Source organism: Paramisgurnus dabryanus, chromosome 4, assembly GCF_030506205.2.
Source record: "Paramisgurnus dabryanus chromosome 4, PD_genome_1.1, whole genome shotgun sequence".
Lineage (NCBI taxonomy): Eukaryota > Metazoa > Chordata > Actinopteri > Cypriniformes > Cobitidae > Paramisgurnus > Paramisgurnus dabryanus.
In genome coordinates, this window is record NC_133340.1 from 14,441,636 (window position 1) to 14,463,284 (window position 21,649).

Sequence of the window (21,649 nt, forward strand, 5' to 3'; positions counted from 1 at the left end):
TTCACAAGACACAAGAAAGCGCCAAAATCGCAACCCGATCATACATGCCACCCCATTTGACTAAGGCCGGAGGCCCCACTGTCGTCGTTTTAAAAGGGACATGGCATGAAAATCTGACTTTTTCTATGTTTAAATGCTATAATTAGGTTCCCATGGCTTCTATCAACCAAGAAAATATGAAAAAGATCAACCCAGTGACTTAGTTTTGATAAACCATTCTCCGCATGCATGTGAAAAAATAGGTAATTGAAATTTGGCTCTCCTTATGATGTCATAAGGAGCTCTTATTATTATAATACTGCCCCTTAATTTGCACTATCCAACCATAGCACAGCCATTTAGTGCAGAGAGAAAGAGAGAGATATAGAGAGATAGAGAAAATAATTCACAGCACAATTGAGTTTCAATTGCAATAAACCACCATCATTGTGATCAGTGTTTGAATTTAATCAGCTCATTTGCATTTTAAAGGACACACCCAAAATGGCACATTTTTGCTCGCACCTACAAAGTGTCGATTTTAACATGTTATAATAAATTATTTATATGATATTTTGAGCTTAAACTTCACATGTGTACTCTGGGGACACCAAAGATTTATTTTACATCTTGAAAACCTCTTGTGACATGGCCCCTTGAATACAACATTCAAACTTTTATATTTTGTTTGGTGTTTTGGCCATGGGCTGCTAGGGCACAAAGATTTTCAGAGTTGTCAGCTAGAAGACAAAAAGTTTAAGGTTATTGAAAGGATAACACTTTTCCAATGTGTTTCCGCTCATTTTCTCATCTTCAATAGGGTGCTGTTTATCACGGCTCTACATTCAATTTGGTGTTGCATGTAATTTCATATACCATTTCAACTCATGCATTATTGCCTCAGAACTACAACCTTGCACTTTAATTCACCTCCAAGTGATAATATCAGGGGACTCATCAAAGTGGAAAAAAGAAATAATATCCCTCTAAACCCCACAGCAATTACTCTGAATTACGACGAATTATGAACCTGCAATTCAGCTCAGAGGCTGAGGATTAATGTCAAACTTCCTCCACATCGTTGGTACGTCTTAAATTGCCTCTTACTGCCTTTGACACTTTGAGAAATTTACAGCCTTCCGTGTAGTGTAATTACGTTTCTTTGTTTCTCTCATTCTCCCTTTCCTTCATTTTTCATAACTTATATTTTTCGCTTTCTCGGCACAGTGTGTCACACGGGGTGGAGCTTCGATTGAACTCTAGTAATGATTCGCCCTTGAGTTTGTCAATATTTAAAAACCACTTTGTCCCCCAGAAAATCATAGACAGCCCGCCAGATAAATGTCACAACCTGCTGATATTTATCTTTTATAAATAGCACACTGCCCGAATGTTTGACGAGAGCAAGCAGGAGCGAAGGAACTCTGCTTCCTGCTCTATTCGCTTGACCTAAAATTTCAGCAGCGCCACCCGAAACAGGGGCCCCCACTTTAACTGAGACATACCGCCATTAATAACCATCCAAAGCTACTGTCTGCTGTTCTTTGATGGTGGGAGCCCACATATCTCCCACAGTGCCACAGACTGGTCGAAATTTTGCCCAGTGAGTCGAGTGGTGAGTTGTTCCTTCTGCCAGTGTTCATTACTCTTTGGTAATGGCTGTCCTCTGTTGGGGGTTGATGCTAAATTGGCTGTTAGAGGCCAGAAGCCCACACTGGCAGTGGCAAAATAGCAAAAGACAGCAGGAGAGACCTTGAATCACCAAACTTTTTCTTTTTTTTCCCTCCTGTTTTGAGAAATGGATGTCTCCTCTTCGATGCACCCACATCAGGCCTCTTTTCCCCCCAGCCACTTCCTTGCGCCCACCCACACACACACATGCACGCACACCTGTCACCCATAGACGCTTCACAAAAGAGCCATTTTCAATTCTGTCTGGGTCGCTGATCAGAGGACAGAGTCTTGTCCAGATCCCACACAAAGAAATGACGGCCTGCATGCGGTGGCAAACGCTTGATCTGTCCTCTGGATGAAAACGCTGATTTTAGCCTCCCATCATAAATGGATAGTCTAGTGTCAAGCATCTGCTTTTGTTTAGCTCCAGCTTTTAGCTAATCAACCAGTGCTTTTTTCAGCTCCATTCAGCAGCAAAAAAAAGTAACCTGCTCTCTTTTTTTGTTCTTTACAATCACTCACAATCATGCTCATCAGACGTAAACATCCTCCTCAAACAAAAGTTTGCTGTTTGCATTTGCGCTAACATTCAATGCGGGACAAAATAAACCTCTTACTGACCAAGTTTGTTTTCTTTCATATAATCAAAGGATGCTTATATGCGCAAATCATCCCGGTGCTTTAGAGGAAAGAAATAACTCACCCAAAAACCCGTAGTCATTTACTCATGTTGGTACAACCCCATATTTAGTGGATGATAGTGTTTTTTTAGCATTGCATTAGCAGTGCACAGGTCATGGGTTTGATGCCCAGTGGATACATACACTGTTGAAAATCATAAATGCACTTTGGAAAACACATCTGCAAAATAGATAGATGTCACAATGATAAATAGTAATCCATGTGATTTTTTTATGTGCTGCAGTTGAAATATTCAGTTTTGGAAAATCTGTGTCATTTTTGAAGGCAAGTAAATAATCACATTTTTATTTACAATTAATTCAATCTATTATCTATATGGAAAAACGCACCTTGGCCGTCAGATTCTTTTTTGAACGTCAAGAGATGTGACGTTGTGCATCTAAGCGAAGTCTTGACATGGTCTGTCTTGGTTGCATTGTATTCCAGCGATCCAAATCGCACATCTTTTTGTAATGTGTTTATCTGTGAAGAAGTTGAGAGTTTGATATGTCACTCAGCTCTTTGCATGGCCCACGCCGGTTTGCATTAATCCCACCCGCCGATCAAAAAGAGAGAAGTTCTGCAAGGTAAAACATGACAGGCCGCAACATTGTTGACAAATAACCTTTCCCTCCATTCTTGTCAGGCCTACGAATGACAGCTTTAGCTTTCAACGACTGGTGCGCTTTTGAAATGTCAATTTAGCATCTTGACACATATTGACGACGGAGAGCTGACATTTTGCAGGCCTTTCAGTTTGGAAGTAATCCTACTTATCATAATGCCAGACGTGCTGCAGCAAAATAAAGTAACATTGAACTCATTTCTTTATTTTAAAAAATTGTGCACCTCCTCCTGTGGGAATCAGACGGTGGTTTTTACTGTGTGTACCTCCATAACACAGCATGTCCTGGTGCACCTGGTGCTTTTTGTGACACGGGCTTAATGTCACCCTGTTTATAGTAATTTAGGGCAGTGGAGTCCTACAGTAGATATGGCTGAGAAAAAAAACACCAGGCCTCTCTAAACTGAATTTTTATTTTGGCTAAGATGTCCTCTAGATATTACAATGATGCTTACACTGTCCTTAATCGCCAACTCAGAGACACACGACCTTATCCCTTTTTCAAAGTACTTGCATCACAGCTTATAAGATCTTAACCTTCCTCATAGTGACAAAAACTATGTCACATACTGTAATTACACAGCCGCTAGTTCCTGACCTTTCACTTGATTGGCCAATCTGTGTTCCAAGAGTGCTGACACCAGCAAGTCGGCAGTGGTGCATGAAAAACCTTGTGTTTATTAATAAATAAGTGTTATAATAAATTACATTGCAATAAAAATGTATGTTTAGTTAATAAATAATGCTTGATTTGTTGTACTGCACATCTGCACGACTGCAGCCTCATGCCTTCAGCCCAGTCACAGCTGCGCTAATATTCACTACAACAGCAGTCTTGCTGGTGACATATCATGAAAATCTGACTTTTTCCATGTTTAAGTGCTATAATTGGGTCCCCAGTGCTTTTATCAACTTAAAAAATGTGAAAAAGATCAAACTAGTAACTTAGTTTTGGTAAACCATTCTCTGCAAGCATGTGAAAAAATAGGTCATTAAAATTTGGCTCCCCTTGTGATGTCCCCTTAATCTGCACTATCCAACCACGGCACTGTCATTTAGTGCAGAAATCAGCTCATTTGCATTTAAAGGGACCCAAAACCTGCCACATTTTTGCTCATGCTCACAAAGTGGCAATGTTAACATGCTTTAGTAAATTATCTATATGATATTTTGAGCTATAACTTCACATACATACTCTGGGGACACCAAAGATTTATTTGACATCTTAATAAAGTCTTGTGAAATGTCCCCTTTAAACAATTCACTAGCCTGATGAGCGTCCCACTGGGAAAGTCTAAACCCTCTGGCCCTTCTGCCAGTTTTTCCTCCTGGCCCACTGACAGTCCATCTGAAAAGCTCTGTCTTCCATTGACTGTGTGCCCCTAACAGGACACACATCTCTATCAAAGCTCCATTTAGCTTTGCAGTCATTCATTTCTCTTTTGCCCAAACAAGCAACTTCATCCCCAACTACGCCGTGCCTCCTCCCTCGCCCGACACGGCCATTGTGTGCAGACACGGCAAAGAGACGTTGATGGACGTTGATGGACGCTCCCCATTGAGCGACTTAGGCCTTCCTTTTGTAAAACCTCTTTTAAGAGCAAAGGAGACATGAAGGAAGGTAGATGTTGAATATGACAGGCCTCTCAGAGTCCTCCCAGCTTTCTGACAGGTGCGTGTGAAGGGCATGTGAGGTAATCTAGTGTTTGACAGTGCGGATAAATAGGCTCTGACACTTGGGGTGTCAGGGCATTAGCGCATAGGCTTTCTCACCCTCTTTCTCTCGCCCGCACACACACACACACGCACTGTACTGTAGGTCATGTGTCTGCTGATGAACATTCTCTTAAAATACAAGCTCGTGACCGAGATGCGTTGGTACAGATAAGCTATACTTTCATATTATTCGTTTTTTTCCTAAATAGCCGTCACTCATCTCCATTAAGAGACGAACTGCAGCGGCTATAATTTCAGGTCTGTCTGTGGAAACGTAATCAGAAGGGCTCTTAAAACATTTTTGCAGCGCAGGGGTATGACATGCCTCATCTGATGAGTTACGGCAGCCAAGCCATCCGTCAGTGATCAGGTTTCAATACCCGGGCCATAAAACCTGCATCTGTCTCATTCGTCTTACTGCCCTGCCGTCAGGCACTGACATGACCAGACTGACTTCCCAATCACTACCTTCTCCCATCAAGGGAAAGAGAGTAAGGAACCCAGGCTGGGTTACACAGCCCTTCTGCCATCACCAGAGGGGGGTTGTGTGTGTGTAACAGGGGTCAGGCCTGGAGGTCAGAGAGGAGGCTTAAGTCAGTGTTACTGGGCATGTAAAGGGTCTGCACGCGGGGTCCCTGGGGAGAAGCAGGCGCGATGAGGCTAAAAGGGCCTGCTGCGTGACAAATGTCCATCCACACTCTGGAATGGCACCTGTGTTGCAAACATATGGCATTGTAATGGAGACGTATTGGTGAGCTGTCTCAGTGAAGGGCCATAAAGTTGTCCCACAGCCTTACAGCCCACAGAAGTTCTTGTGTTTAAGTGTGTGTGTGTGTGTGTGTGTGTGTGTGTGAAGGCACATTGTCTAGCTAAATGTATTATGTATGGTACTCTGCTGAAATAAAATAGAGATAAAGTGAGCAACTGCTGAAAGGTTTAGAATGTCACATAAACACACTTGATCGTCTCATCCTGATTTTTTTCCCTACAATTATTTTTTACTGTCGATTGTGTAGTGGGCAGTGCTTCGACATATGCTGCAGACGCACTTTCGGCAACCCGGATTCGATTTCCAGCTCGAGGTCCTTCTGATCTCGTACCTCTCTCTCCAACCCAGTCTCACCCCATGTCGTCAATATTTGACGACACTTGACCATTCGACAATATGTGACGCGGAGGGTATACCTTTCGCGTCATTTTTTGACGAACTGGGGACTTCAATACTATTACGTCCGTTGCATTCTCTTCTCCTATTTTCTTACCAATTTCGCGTCGGTTTAGGGTTAGATTTACATAATGACATCCCTACCCAAACCTAACTCTAACCCCAACGCCAGGTGACAACTGTTTCTAACCCCAACGCCAGGTGACAACTGTTTAATTTCGCGTACACTGTTTAATTTCGCGTACACTGTTTAATTTTGCGTAATCTAACCCTAAACCGACGCGAAAATGGTAAGAAAATAGGAGAAGAGAATGCAACGGACGTAATAGTATTGAAGTCCCCAGTTCGTCAAAAAATGACGCGAAAGGTATACCCTCCGCGTCACATATTGACGAATGGTCAAGTGTCGTCAAATATTGACGACATGGGGTGAGACTGTGTTACTCTCTCCACCCTGTTATTTCCTGTCTTCACCTTACACTGTCTATCAAATAAATGCAAAATGGCCCCCCAAAAAAATAACATAATATTTATTTTCTATTGGAAGTTCTGAGTAAGAAAATGAAGAAAAGTTTAATTATTATGTAAAGTTGAAACATTATGCCATTGGGTCAATGTTTTGATCTTGTTTTAAACTAAACTTAAGCACAATGCACTGTCAGAAAAAGTACAAAACTGTACCCTTTGGGTCGCTGGGGTGTTACCCTAAAGGGGGTCACAAACCGGACGAGAAGCACAGCGCTGTGTCGTGTCTAGGAAAACTTGGAGGTATTGCACACCAGAAGTGCACATTAAATTAGGGTGACCATACGTGCCATTCTTCCCTGACGCGCCAGGATTTCGGATTCGTCTTCCAGAAGTCGTATTTGTCGACCGCATACTTCATAGAGGATTATTATTATTATTACAGAAAAGCAACGGTTACATTTAAAGGTAAGAATGAAACTAAGATTGCATGTCTTATGTTTTTAACTGAATGCCGTATGCGGTCAACAAATACGACTTCTGGAAGACGCACCGAAATCCTGTCCAGAACGCGGCAAGGAAGAATTGCACATATGGTCACCCTCATTAAATAGCGCAAGCTTTGTCAGATAGGATCTACTTCAAAATGCTAAATATGCATTAGCAGCCTTTGTTAATCGCTAACTATTTGGGACAGATGTGATGTTATTTAATGTTAAACTATGTGAGTGGAGCGACAGGGATTTGAGCAGTGTCCAGAGTCAAAGCGTATCGGTGCTGCTGGTGTGTGTACATTCATTAAAAATAATGTGTTGTGTTTTTAAATTCATGGCGCGACGCGGCACTGTGCTTTTCGTCCGGTGGGTGACCCCCTTAAGGTTACGCTTTGTACCTTTACAGGTATAATAAACATAATAAATTGTTGTATCTTTTTGGGTACATTACCGTAAGGGGTCCTTAGGGTGTAATATTTTACCCGAAAAGTACAACATTTCAATGTGTTTTTTTAACACAGTCTCACCCCATTTCGTCAATATTTGACGACACTTGACCATTCGTCATATGTTGACGTGAAGGGTATACCTTTCGCGTCATTTTTTGACGAACTGGGGACTTCAATACTATTACGTCCGTTGCATTCTCTTTCCTTTTTTATTACCATTTGCGCGTCGGTTTAGGGTTAGATTACGCAAAATTAAACAGTGTACGCGAAATTAAACAGTGTACGCGAAATTAAACAGTTGTCACCTGGCGTTGGGGTTAGAAACAGTTGTCACCTGGCGTTGGGGTTAGAGTTAGGTTTGGGTAGGGATGTCATTATGTAAATCTAACCCTAAACCGACGCGCAAATGGTAATAAAATAGGAAAGAGAATGCAACGGACGTAATAGTATTGAAGTCCCCAGTTCGTCAAAAAATGACGCGAAAGGTATACCCTTCACGTCAACATATGACGAATGGTCAAGTGTCGTCAAATATTGACGAAATGGGGTGAGACTGGGTTGGTTTTTTACCCATAAAGGTAAAAATGAACCTTGAGCATTGGAAAAAGTACAGTTTGTACCTTTTTGTCCTTTTGTGCCGTGCCAGTACTGCCCATTTCCTCTGTTTATTGATGCTTGGGTTAACCTCAATTTTTATATGCCTTATAAAACTCCTTTCCTGTTATTTATAGCATATATTTACAGTTTTCTCTTGAAATCACCTGGGAAGTTTTTTTGAAATTTCTCCTGTGACCACAGTAGAGCCACGGTGCGCTTTTGTATTCAGGGAGCTAAAATTCTGCCACTCCTCTTCGGAAGCGTATCCTCCCCAGACTTAATGACTCAGGAAATATATGGGGTTGTGTTTACTTGCGGGAGCAAAAGAGAATTGAGTACAGAAGAGTGACTTTCCCAGAATGATTGTGTGTCTGACAGTCTGATTATCATGGGAGTGAGTGGTACCATGCGCCATCAGTTGCAGTGGAGACTGGAAATTGAATTTTAACAGGCTCAACAGTCCCTCTTTCCTCTCCCCCACCATTGTTTTTGATTTTGTTGTTTTGCTCTTTCTAAATGCCAGCTGCAAAACAGATAGGACCCAGTGGAACGTGCACACCTAGACTATGGAAATGCATGAAAACTGTCCCTTGAGGGCATTATGCGAATCCAATCTGAAAGCTGTCTGCACTCTTGCCTCTGGGTTTCAGGAACTCGCTTTGTTTTGGTCAAAGAATAGATCAATCCTTGGTTTTTGTCCAGGTTACAGCCCATCCCGGGGTCCACTGTGGATGACGTTTAGTGGAGATATATTTGTACAGACCCTAGCCAAAACCTAGATGTGTTGTGATTCCCACCAGATTAGCAATTGTTTTGTGTATGTTGCCTTCAGCCAACCATACCACATGTGTCTTTTTTAGTCAGCCTCTCAGCACACCTTCCTTTCTTGTGTTCTCTCTGCACATATTTCCTTGAACAGAGTAGACTGCATCCTACTATAACTGTGGGGGTGGAGTGAACATCTTCCATTGAGTTAGTTCTTTGATTCAGGATCAGCACGACACACCTGTACCACAGAGTGTAAAAATAACTGCTGTTTTGCACGTTTCTGTCAGGACTAGTTTGCTAGTTTTGGGGTTGTTTAAGGAAACTGGCCAATTTTTGAGACCATTTTAATGTTGCTAAGGTTAGTATACCAGGTAGAATTGGGTCTGATTTGCTGGTTTTAACTGGTAGACCCGCTCAATCTAGCTTAAACCATCAAGCCATCTTAGGTTACAGACAGAGAGGTTAATGCTCAGATTTGTTACACAATGGCACCATTTGAGGAGAAAAGAGGCTGAGAAAGAGCACTCTTTTCAAACAGCATCACTATACCCTACTGCAATCTGCCAGAATGTGTGTCTTCAAAAGCCTGTAGAGGTTTCAATGAGAGCAGAAGTGGAGATGAGAATGAATGGAGTAGACATATACAAGCAGCACAAGAAAAGGTCAAATCTTTTGCAAAATGGGGCTGTCAGACCAGAGGAGAACTGTTCTGCTTAGGAAATGTTACCTTTAAAAGTCATGGGTTACAATGTTTCATTATTCATTATAATTCATAACTAATAAAGGTATTAAATACCATTACACTTTAAGTTTACCCCTATTTCTTCTCCTGTCTTTGAGTCATGAAAAGCTTTCCATTATATATTATGTATTTATATTTAGTTTATACTATTATTACTATTATACTAGTATTAGTAGACTTTATACCATGAGCCTATGGAATGCTTTATTCTGATTGGTTAAGAAATGTTCCACAAGTGTTGATTATTTTTCTGTAAAACACACACCTAAAGGGTGTTTCACATGGTACAGGACAACCACAAGTGTTTAGTTCTTTTTCAATAGGAGACGTGCAGAAAGCGGCAAAACGGTGGCAGTAACAGAGGTGCACCCAAAATCCACTTCATGGCAGGCGCCATTTAGATAAACATAGTTGCACAAATGCTGCACAAAAAGAGAAAAGCTGAAGCCGCGCGACGATTTTGCCGCTTGCCACGTGCCATGTGAAACAGCCTTACCCTACAGTCACATTAGCTACAAGAGACAGAGACAGAGTGACAGGCTACCATTCATTTTCAATGGGAGTGGCCATTTGCCAGCGACAAGCGACGAGCTCGCCGTTGTGCCGAGCAAGGTGGGCCCAAAATAGACAAGAAGGCTATTTTATCCAAATGCTGATCGATACGACAAAGCGACTGCCATTCGGAGTGAAGGGGGCAGCGTGACGTAGTTCAGTGGCTCGAGTTGAAGAAAATAATCCAAGATGGCGGAAAATGCGTATTTCTGTATATATCTAATAAGTTTGCCGTTTTATCTCATACATTTTGTTACTTTTATCAATAAATAAATAGTTTTAGAACCAAAAACATCATCATTGTAGCGTAACAGTACCTCTGAAGTGACTTTTGATATCATTTTTAGATACTACCCAGGAACGCCCATCAAGCGAGTGCGTGTCGCTCAGTGTCGCCCCCTTTTGTAGCTAATGTGACTGGGGGGTTAACCTGTCAGATGTCCTAAAATAACCACCAGAGTAAAGTTTGTGGTAACAGTGCTATAAGAGTAATATTTGACTGTAACTACTTACGGTGTGCATTATTTTCAATTTATTCAACAGCCCGTCGTCAATTATTCCTTACGTTTAAACTTGAATGGATTATTTTCATGATCTTACAAACATTTAAATGTAAAGGCATGTGACTGAATATTTGAAATTAGCAGAAATTAATGTGTGGAAAAATAACAATTCATGAAATGGATTTGGACTAAATAATGTAGAAAAAGCAGCCGAGGAAAGATCAGAATATATGGGATCTCCTTCAGTATAGGGTGATACCTTAAAAGAGTGGGTTAAAAAATTCAAACACTGAAGTTGCTAAAAAAAAATACTTGTAATTTCCATCTGTATTATTATTATAAAATGTAAAAAATATAAAAAAGAATAAGAAAACTTTTGAACAGTACTGTATATGCTTTTAAAAAGAGATAAAAGTAATTTGATTATGTAAGGCTTTCCCCCAACCAGCCTGCTTCACTCCAAATCTGCTTGTCTACACCGCAGTGATCTGCATGAGCATGCTGATTTAGTTTCTGTTTGTCATTCTGCTTAGTCCTTATCCATATGACCGTACCGTATCAACCGGTATCAAAGACAGCCTTATGAGTAACACTACAGATAGAGAGCAGGAAGTTGAACGATGGTTTTGTCTTTCTGGAAGTGCTCCTTCACATATATACCCTTGAGTTTCATCTTATCTGTGTTCGAGGAAAAAGGATTTCGTGGCCTCAAGTTACAGCACGTAATCTAATTCACTCTCTTTCACTTGATTTGACTTACCAAAGGTTTAGATGAGAATATTCTATGTGGCATATGGGAATACTGCCACGCCAATTAAGATCCCTGACTCGAACAGCGACGCTGCTGGTTATGAGCTCATGCTAAGTACACAGCTTACATCACCCCTTTCTCTCACCTCTGTGTTACGGTCAAAGAGGTTTGTGTGGTAAGAAGCTTAAAAAGATGGTTGTAAGTATCTGAGCCATGAGATAGAGGAAGGCTGATGCACTAAGGAGAGAGTCTTAAGGAGAGAAAGTTTACACTATGGGACCAAACTTACCCAGTGCTAAATGTGAGTAAATAAAACTCCTAACCGGCTGTCTGGTGACTTTATTAAGAACAGCTATATAAAGCATGTGTTATGTCAAACTGTTCATCTGTCATGACTCATGCGTCCTCTGACTACTAATATTTACCATCTGAAGTTTATCTGGGATGTCTAAAGTTTATTTTCACAAGGTGATGACTCATACGTGGAACATTCCTCACAATAGGCCACAAAAACCAAGATATATGGAAAAAATCATGATGTGCCTTGGCATTTGGTGACAGATGCAGTTTCACAGGGTGACAAGGCTGACTTGTGTCATATACTGTATGATGCTGTGAGTGACACTTGCACTGTTTGTCAAAAACAAACCAGGAAAAACTGCTAAATAATTGTATTGTCATAGTGAAATAAAAAGTCATTTAATAGGCAGTAAAAGATATCAACCACTATTGGCAGGTGCAAAAAAAGTTGCTTCCACTGGTTCAATTGCTTTGTGATTGGGATGCCAAATACCTCTACAGTTTAATTATTACAAATACACGGTTTTCGAAAGAGATTTCCTATGTGGAGTTTAGCGTTTGGATCCTGCTGCAGGGCAGATGGGTCATTTGCATTGCAACTGTGGTAATCAGATCTGAGTCTTATGCTAGAGTAATGAAGCGCCTACTCGACACTGTACAAAACACTGCTGCTTTCTACAGTTCTTGTTAACACAATGCAAGCCCGAACAAACCCAAGGGCACATTTACCGCAATTATGGCAGATAAGCGATGAAAAGGTCTCCGGGACATCCAAAAGTGGATATAATTTGTCTCAATCATATGCTTATATATGTATGGATGCCTGCATATGTGTCATTGTAGCACTTATCGGCTTTATTGTATAGGCAGCAGTCAGACAGCTGGTGGAAGCGGGCACCAAACGGTTAAAGTCATCATCACTCTGCTGTAATATGTCCCAGATGTTCTTTGGCAAAAGCACATTCGTTCAGACACATTTGCCTAACTGCCACGATTAATTACAGAGGACAACTGCCTGCATCTGCACAAGATTACCGCACCACCTCACCATTGGTTAACCCACTTCCATGTGATTCTTTCTGCAGAGCAACCATCCAATCATCACCAGCAAGGCCAGTCCACGCTGCCACCGGTGCCGCCCCCGCACAAGCAGCAGCCGTCGGTGACGGCGCTGAACCACAACTCTCTGAGCAGCCGCAGGAACGTGAGCCCGGCCCCTCCGGCCGCCCTCCCCGCCGAACTGCAAACCACACCCGAGTCAGTGCCGCTGCAGGACAGCTGGGTCCTGGGCAGCAATGTGCCGCTGGAGAGTAGGTCAGTTATGCAAACGCACACACACACACAGATACATCCTAATATGTGACCTGCTAAAAGGTCTTTTAGTTGACATTATTCATATAGACATGCAAGCGCCACACTGAGCAGAACACGTGACCTGCATACCTGTCCTAAAACTGTAGCAACCAGTAATTGAAAGTGCACTCATTCATTTTGTTAGTTACACTCTGAACCATGCTGGGGTACTTTCAGCCCAGCGTTGGGGCAAAAAGAGATTTTTAAACCAGTACATGTTTATATACTGTATTTACACAACAATGTACTAAAACAACCCAGCATTTTGAGTTGAATCAACCCAATGTGTTTGCTTAAAAATAACAAATATATTTAGAGTGTATGTTGTGCTGGCCATTATGCCAGTTAGACTTACAATTACATCCAAGCTTTTAGCACAATGCATATCCAGTTGAGTCAAAAGAAACACTATATTTTTATTAGTATGATCTTATATTAGTCTACTCTAAATAGTTTATTATGTGAGCAAAAGAGTTTATATATGCTGTATGTATTTATCATAGTTATTCTCAGTTAATCGTGTGATCCCTGTTGGATCAACCCAATATCAAGGCAGTTTGTGGTATACAAAATATTTGATTTATTTATTCATGTTCATGGATACGATTCTGTGTCAATAAACACAAATGTCTTATTCGTGTCACTCAGCACAAATTTTTCGATTAATCGTTTTTTAAAACGTGGTCGATTCAGAATCGATTCTCAAATAGCAGAATCGATTTTTTTCTTTCATATTTATTTCTGCAAACATTGAACGAAAGAGTAACATTAATCCAATTACTAGTCTTCTTCACTAGATGTCACCCTTTTTTTTTGCCTAGCGCATGTTACCAAGGAGCAAGAGGCAAGCCTGTCATTCATTCATTCAGTGCTTAAAATGGCGGTTTCAGGTGCTTCGTCGATTTTATTAATTACCCACTTGTAACCTGCTGTTCACTGTTCTTTTTATTAATCTAGTATTTGTATTAAATCTATATTCATTGAGTTGAATTGAGTATAAAAACCGGTCCGAGAACCAGAATCGAAAATTGAATCGAGAATCGAAACCGAATCGATTTGGTAGCTTGTGAATCGAAATTGAATCGATCTGGAAAATCTGAATCGATACCCAGCCCTAGTGATCACATACTGATAAAAATGTACAGTTTGTAATGCACTGTAAATCACTGTGGATAAATGCGATCGCCAAATGCATAAATATAATATGTAAATTATAATATGTTACTTGCATATACTATAAAACACACACAATGTGACTAACATGAAAAATCAATTGTAACTGAATCTGCAAATTGCATCTGCCAAATATGCGGTAAAAAATTTCCGACTGCACCCTTAACATGTAGGCGTCCTGACAAGCCTGATCATTTCCTTTAAGAGTATCATTGATTATACTTCATAAACTTTTTAAGATAAAAATCTGTCGAAATATGCTTTCAGTACACAAAGCAATGTAAATCTGCATAACCAAGACATTTAAACTTCTGACAAATCTGTTGATAATATGATGGCGTCAAAATGGCCCTCCGCTGATTCTGCTAAAGTATCCCATTGTGACTGTGGCCTAGCCGAGCTTAGGAGAGGATACGGCTGACTTGTTTTCCCTCCATAAATCAGTGAGGCTCTAAGCTCGGAGGAGACTCTAAGGGGTCTTTAAACACTCGCAGAAGGGAATGGTGTGTTTCAGAGGTTAGCACGTCAGCACCATAATGGCCTATCTCCGTTTTTGATCTACACTTTCTAGTGACACTGTATATATAATGCCTAAACCTCCCACATTAAGTGATGTGACCACCTAGCGCTGCTTTCATCCGCCCCGTGTAAAATAAGCCCAAGATATCTGTCCGAGACAGAGCGAGTGGGTGTAAGCACAGAACGAGAAAATCGTGGGTAGTTGAAGAAACTTTGTAGAAGCAGTTGGTAAGTGATGCTGTCATTGTGCCAAATGTCTCACTGTCATTCTTGAAGACGATTTGATGAAAGACAGTAAAGTGAGTGAGAAACTGACAGCCTTCCCTCAGTTCCTGTTCACAGTCGGAAAGCCATAGGCATGTGGGGACTGATTGGTGTCTTGCTTTGAGTTCATATTTTATGAAGACAGCCTTAAGAGATCCAGGAATAACACATGTGCCTCTGCACGCTGCTCGCTAGTTTCACTTCATATGGACACAGAGGTCCTACAACAGGAATATCCAACGGCTACACATCCGTTATGGTCTTTCCCTTCCTTTTTCTCTGTTTTTCCACCTCTTTTATTTCGCTCAGGGGGAATTCACTGAAATGAATTGCGTTTATTTGCCCTCTATGTCTGTTTGCATTCAGTTTGGAAAAGATTTAAGCATGCAGGCCCATTCTGAACGCTTGGTTGTGGAAAATGCAAAAAACGACCAGTCTGCATACTTTGCTAGAACAGTACAGTACTTCATCTCTCCACCACTGCGATGCATCTACCCAACTAAAGTTTATGCTACATAATGTAAAGAACATACTGGGGAAATATATATTTGATAGATTGAAATCAGTGATTGAAATCAAACTTTGATGCTTCTAATCTCATAATTAGATTATATGACTTTAGCCTGGATTTCACAAACAGGGTCACTTATAGATTAGCCTGCATGCATAGCCAGATTTATAAAGATTTACATTGGTTTAGCTTTAATACAGTGCAGTGATATTTAAGTGAATTTAGTTGAATGTTTGGAGATAAATACGCAATTGTTCAGTGAATGCACTCCTCTGTCCTGGTTCTTTGTTCAGTAGTTTTGTGACCTTCTGGTCTTGTGCTTTTTTCAATAACAGCAACATTTCTCTGCGTTTGAGTCCATTGTTCTCAATTGTTTTGAGTTCTCTGTCCTTTCCAACTTTCTCTGCTGTTTGTTTTTCTATTTCTTTCTCTATCTCACTGGTCACACCATATCCTCGCTATGACCTTGGCAGTCTCCTTTTATATTGACAAAGCATTATGCAGATATTAAAAAGAGAGCTTAAGTTGTGTTCATATCCGGGGGTCTTACTGTGAAGGACAACAGTGGGCCACACACAGCAAAAATCCAGTAGGATCATAATTCTACTTAGAAACCAGATCCGTTCAGATAAATATGCACCGAAAAACGACGAAAAATATGATGACGTATTCACTCAGTGGTGATGTTTAAAAGTGCGTTATCCAAGTTAGACATGGAGCTTACTTAACATCTGTTTACACGATACAAACTGATTGTTTACAGTTTACATAAACAAAAAGTCCAGCTCCTCAGCGGGCACAGCAGTGAAGTTTAGAAGAAAATAATAAAAAACACCAGCTATAGTAAATGGATGACAACGCACTGGCAGGGTGTGGAAATGCTGCAGATTCACAACATGTGTCGCTGATCGAGTTAATTGATTTGTTTGAGACGCTGGCTAAAGAAATAAAAACATTTCAGCGGATTGCATTAGACTTCGGATAAAATTGCACAATTTATCCCTTATACTCGTCTTGCTAATACACTCACACTCGGATAAGTTGTTATTTGGCGTAATTGTGTGGCTTATTTACATAAATTTCGTTAGGAAAACAATTCAGAATTTATTTAACGGGCAAGCTGGAAGACATACTCAATTCTTCCAGCAGTGCCTTTCCATAAAATCGGATTTCTTGTGTTTAAAAGTATGACTTTGAAATTATCGACTATACCTTTAAGGCGTTATTGTAATTGTCACGCGCCTTGTGATCGAATGCAGATCTCTGCTGAGCATACGCTTCCGCCTTGTAAATAGCGTGCAATTTGCGTTAACAGACAATTGAGTGTAAGCGATCATGACTTTGGCTCTCGTGCAGTAAATTACCTCACTTTACTGTCCTTACTCCCGTAGCTATTTGATTATGCTGTTAGAGCGCCAAAAGAGACACAGGAGAAGCCCCTTGAGACATCTGCCAGTCCTTAACTGATTAAAATTACCAAGTAATGCACAAAGATGTTTTCCGCATTCAGAGTTTGAGCACATTTTAAATATGATAACAGATCAGGCGTTTTGCGAGCTGCTCCTGAATGTGATTTTCACATGCGGCAAAATAGCTGTGTTCTCTGTCAAGCTCTTCTCTATGTGAAGATGGCCAGACGCATGCATGATGATTCGTATGTGATTCTCAGTGCACTTGACTCATAGGTCAGCTCCCATGCTGCACCTCAGAGGCAGAAAGCTAAAGATAGTGAACACGACTTTAGTGATCACGGAGAGAGAGAGTGAGAGAGAGAGAGAGAGAGAGAGAGAGAGAGAGAGAGACAAAGAGAAGGAGAGAGAGAGAGAATTACAAAAGCTTATTTATTGTAGATAATTGCTTGTATTTAAGTGTAATTACAGGGATGGTTTACATAAAATGAAAAATCTTGTATCTAATATTCATACCAAAGACTCAATTTTCTTCTGCACCAAAAAGTGATAGTAGGACATTTCACCCGGGAACACAAAACCAGTCATGAGGGTCATTTTTTTAAATTGGGATTTATACAATAAATAAGCTTTAAATTGATGTATGTCTTTTTAGTATAGGGCTATATTTGGCAGGGATACAGATATTAAAATTTGAAAGTGCTCTCTACTGGCTTACTACTCTAATTAAGTTGTTGACTGGAGGGGGAAAGTTGTTAACTTTTATATAAAAACCAAACTTAAATGGGAAATGGGAACATGTAGGAACGCAAAGTTTGTTAGTTTCTGGCCTATTTTGATCACGTTTTTGCTGCATCCACTCACAAAAAAGTTTTGACTAGTGCTGGTCATAGATTAATCTAGATTAATCTCATACAAAATAAAAGTATTTGCATAATATATGAGTTTGTGCTGTGTGTAAATAATATTATGTATATTTAAACACACATGCATACATTATATATTATATATACATTTAAGAAATGTTTAATTTATATAAAATAAAATATATATAAATATTTATATTTTTAAAAATAAAAAATGATATATAAATTAAACATTTAAATGTTTCTTAAATACATACACAAATGTGTGTGTATTTATGTATACATAACGATTACACAAAGTATAAACTCATATGTTGTGCAAAAAATTTCTTTTATTTTGTATGAGATTAATCGAGATTCATCTATGACCAGCACTATTTTTGATATATTTACAGTAAGAAATTTACAAAATGTCTTCATGGGACATGATCTTTAAATCATATAAAAATGATTTTTGCCATTTTTAACCATGAAATCTATTTTTGCATTTATCTATGAATATATCCATGCGACTTGAGGTTTTGTGGTCCATGGTCACATTTATGTTTTTTATTATAATACAATGAAAGTGATTGGTGACCAGGGCCTGACCAGGCTCCAAAAATGATGAAAAGTGCCCATAAAATATATCATATGAGTTGTCCATATCTTCTAAAATCTTGTGATAGTTTTATTTATGGAAATCTTTCTCTCGAGCAGCTTTCCAATTTCATTCGTGTTTGACAGAAAATAGAAAATCATTCGCCAAGTAAATGATGACCGAAATTTCATTTTTCTTTGGAGGAAACTGTTCCTTTAAACGCCAACTTTTTCTCTTTAAACGTGTCCAAGGAACATTTCCTGATTTGTCACCCTTTTTCCATCTGTAAGCAGATTTGAATAGATTTGATTTATTGCATCAAAACAAGCCAGACATCAAATTGTCATTATAATGAAGAACCATCAATCAATATTGCATCAATTGGTGTTTTTACTACAAAGAAGAGAGCGATGAGTGATAGGGGAATCATGTCCAAAGTATGATCACATGCTCCGTCCTGCCAAGCCGGGCCAGTCAGATGCTTCATTATTTTGTCTGTGATCTCCACTCCTATTTGGCAGGGTCAATTCACACAGCCAAAACACGCAACAACTGTGAGACGCCACTCAGCACAGGCTTAGCCCAGGTCAAGTGCTAAAGCTCATTCCAACACTTTGTCCCTCGTCACTTCTGTAACTTGCAAACGTTCACACTAGCGCTGCATAAAAATATACTGCAGGCAGAGTCAAAGGAATCAAGATCCTTGAGAATAACAATAGCCCCATTTGCATTTTCCTTCAAAAAGAGGCTACGGTGTTTTTCTTCCTCATCTGTTTTTTATTTTTCTGTCTTCACACTGGAATGCAGAGCAAAAAAAAAATTAAGACTCTATCTATAGCCCTTTACATGAGAAACAAAGTTTATCACTGCAGTCATGTTGACTGTAGATATGGGTTTATTTATTTTTTTAAAGCATGAAGCACAGTAAATGGGCCGTTGGTTACATTGATTGAAACATAAATGTGATTGAAAGGCAACGTAAAAGCATAATATTTATTTTATTGTTGAGAAAAGTAAGAAAATGTAGCTTCCTCCCAATTTACCAAAATGACATTTCACATTTACTGTGTCATATAGTTTTTATGTCTGCAATCCATTTATTATAAGTAGACTATTCGTGCTTACACCAGCATATATATCTATTGAAAGGTTTTTTTTCTCCATCTACCCAAATCCTCTGTGAAGACATTTGTCAGAGGATGACAAACATGAAAGAAGATACACGGATTAGCATAGCAATTTCCAGCCTGATGTCATGCATCCTGTAATCAATTAAGAATGGTTATCCTGTCCCTCATGCGCCCAAATCCCCGTTGGCTCTCCACTGTGTCGAAGGAGCGTTATCCAGTCTTACCTAAACAACAGATGCCGCAGTCAGTCCTCAGATACCACAGCTGGAGATTTTATCACTGCATGTCTTCCATTACCTCTCGTTTAAGTGGACAGTGAATCTACAAAGATATAAAAAAAATTCTAGCGAGCATATAATCTTAGCATTTAATTCAAAACTATTTTCGAGAACCCAGCATGTACTCAGTTATTGCTGTGATCATATTAACGGCGGTAAAACCAATTTTATGTGGCTATAAACGTCATATGAACTGGGAGGCAGGAGTGAATTGAAAGTATCAGGAGCTATAGTAAAATGTAATTAACGTTTATCACTTTCATAAGGATTTGACTTAAATGGCTCTTTCAAGTGCCGCACAGTTTGTCTTAGTCTGTTTTTCCTATTGTTTTGGGCAAAAAAAAAAAAAAATGACTGGGACCGTCTTATAAATCATTTTAAAAGCTGCTGTACGGTTCGTATAAAGGCAACTCACTCAATGTAATTCAAGAGGGATGAACATATGCTCAAGTCATGCTATAGAATTACATTTCGGTGAGTTACTTGTTGTGAAAACTCGAGGTAAATGTTTGAACTCCTGCTGGGAGGTCAGGAGGTGAGCCGGTGAAGGTTTAGGTCATAGTGACGTTATGCGAAACAACCAGGAGGTCATGTGTGAAGTCAGAGCAAATTAATTCCCGAATCCCATAAGCTTATATATTGTCATGGAAAAAATGACAGGAGACAAAGAAACTCCAGACTGTCTCGTGGCTTTAGATTATGTGCATCTCTAGGGATTTATGTCCCTCTAGGATGCTACACTTGATGAAATACTAGATGGAATAGTAATTAATATATTCACATACTTGTCTAAGAGTGGATGTGGAGAGCCTAGCAGTAACACTTTATAGTCATTCAGACTAAAATACATAATGCTAAAATTTTTCTTCTTTCTTTATTTTATTCAAAAGGTAATGAGCTTCCTGACCCATTAAAATTAAAACTAAATATTACATGAGTCGCTTATATGAGCTGACCTAATTTATGGGATTTCATTATTTTCTAGCAACAAACAAACAAACATTAAATAAAAAATTAACAGCAAAATTGTTTTAAAAGATTTTTAGATTAATTTATGTAAATAATATGTTTTCAAGAGATTGTCATAAATGTCTTGATATAACAATAAACAAAGGGTGGACTTTCAGAAATTTGACTTATTGTTACGTTTCATAATAGATTCTTGTTTATAATATATATTTTATATCTAAATATCATTGCACGTTTCCAGAAAAACTGAATGATGCACTCAACATATAAGTTCAAAAAAAAGTATTTTGTGTGTGTGAGTTCGCGTGCAACAGTCTGTCTTCATTCGGCGAACATTCAGCTATGACTGACTGGCGTCTGTGAAGCTTTTCTCCGAGATTTGCTGCCAAACTCATAATTAGAAATAGCTTGACTGTCTCATCATCAGAAGGCACTGACGACCTTTATTCTAATTGTTTGTCTTTCTCATGTAGAAAATTAGCAAAGCAAGCAGTTCTTGAAAACGGGCATGACAACTTAATAGAGATGGATGTGTTCACTCCCGTGTGCCACGAGGGCGACTATGGGGACGGGTACGTGCTCCTGAGTCTTCTCATGGTGCCAGCTGCCGATGCCAAGCCCAACACTGAGCCAACCAAAGTGCTAAATCTGCAGACCCCCCGCCACCCCTAAACAGAAGACCAACACTGAGCCAATCAAATGGCTCAAGTCTCTCCATAAGCCCCATATTAAGCCGTTCAAACACACACTGGCCCAGCCTCCTGTCGTATATCTCCTCCCCGTTCGGTTGAATGCCAATGAATGCAAATTATCAAGAGGCAATTGATTGGCAGTCGTGTCTGACACTGATACTTGCTTAGAAATAATTGCTCTAAATTAAGTTGTAATAAAAATTAAATAATATGCTAATCGATTTGCCACTTGCATAAATCAACTTACAGTCTTTAATATTTTAATTAGAGTAATTGTTTAATTGATATCACTGCATTACTAGATTAAATCCTAAAGCCCAGAGAAACCAAAGGCACAGCATCTTGGCTTTGACTGGGTTGATTGATAACATTGGAGTAAGAGTGAGTTGGCAGCAACTGTTTACTGCACTAAGACAAGGGCGCAGTGTCTCTCTCTCTCCCTCC

The 21,649-nt window shown here is 39.6% G+C and overlaps 1 protein-coding gene across 12 annotated transcripts in view; it reads left to right on the top strand.

The window, feature by feature from the left end:
- tenm3 (teneurin transmembrane protein 3) overlaps nucleotides 1–21,649 on the top strand; it is a 353,079-nt gene that overhangs the window by 214,531 nt on the left and 116,899 nt on the right. For 11 of the 12 annotated variants that reach the window (XM_065265519.2, XM_065265518.2, XM_065265520.2 and 8 more), the window contains one exon: nucleotides 12,547–12,775. In XM_065265519.2, coding sequence (XP_065121591.1) covers nucleotides 12,547–12,775 — 229 coding nt within the window. Of the gene's footprint in view, nucleotides 1–12,546; nucleotides 12,776–20,986; nucleotides 21,086–21,649 lie in introns of all 12 variants that reach the window. The other variant, XM_065265527.2, reaches the window with a different exon arrangement.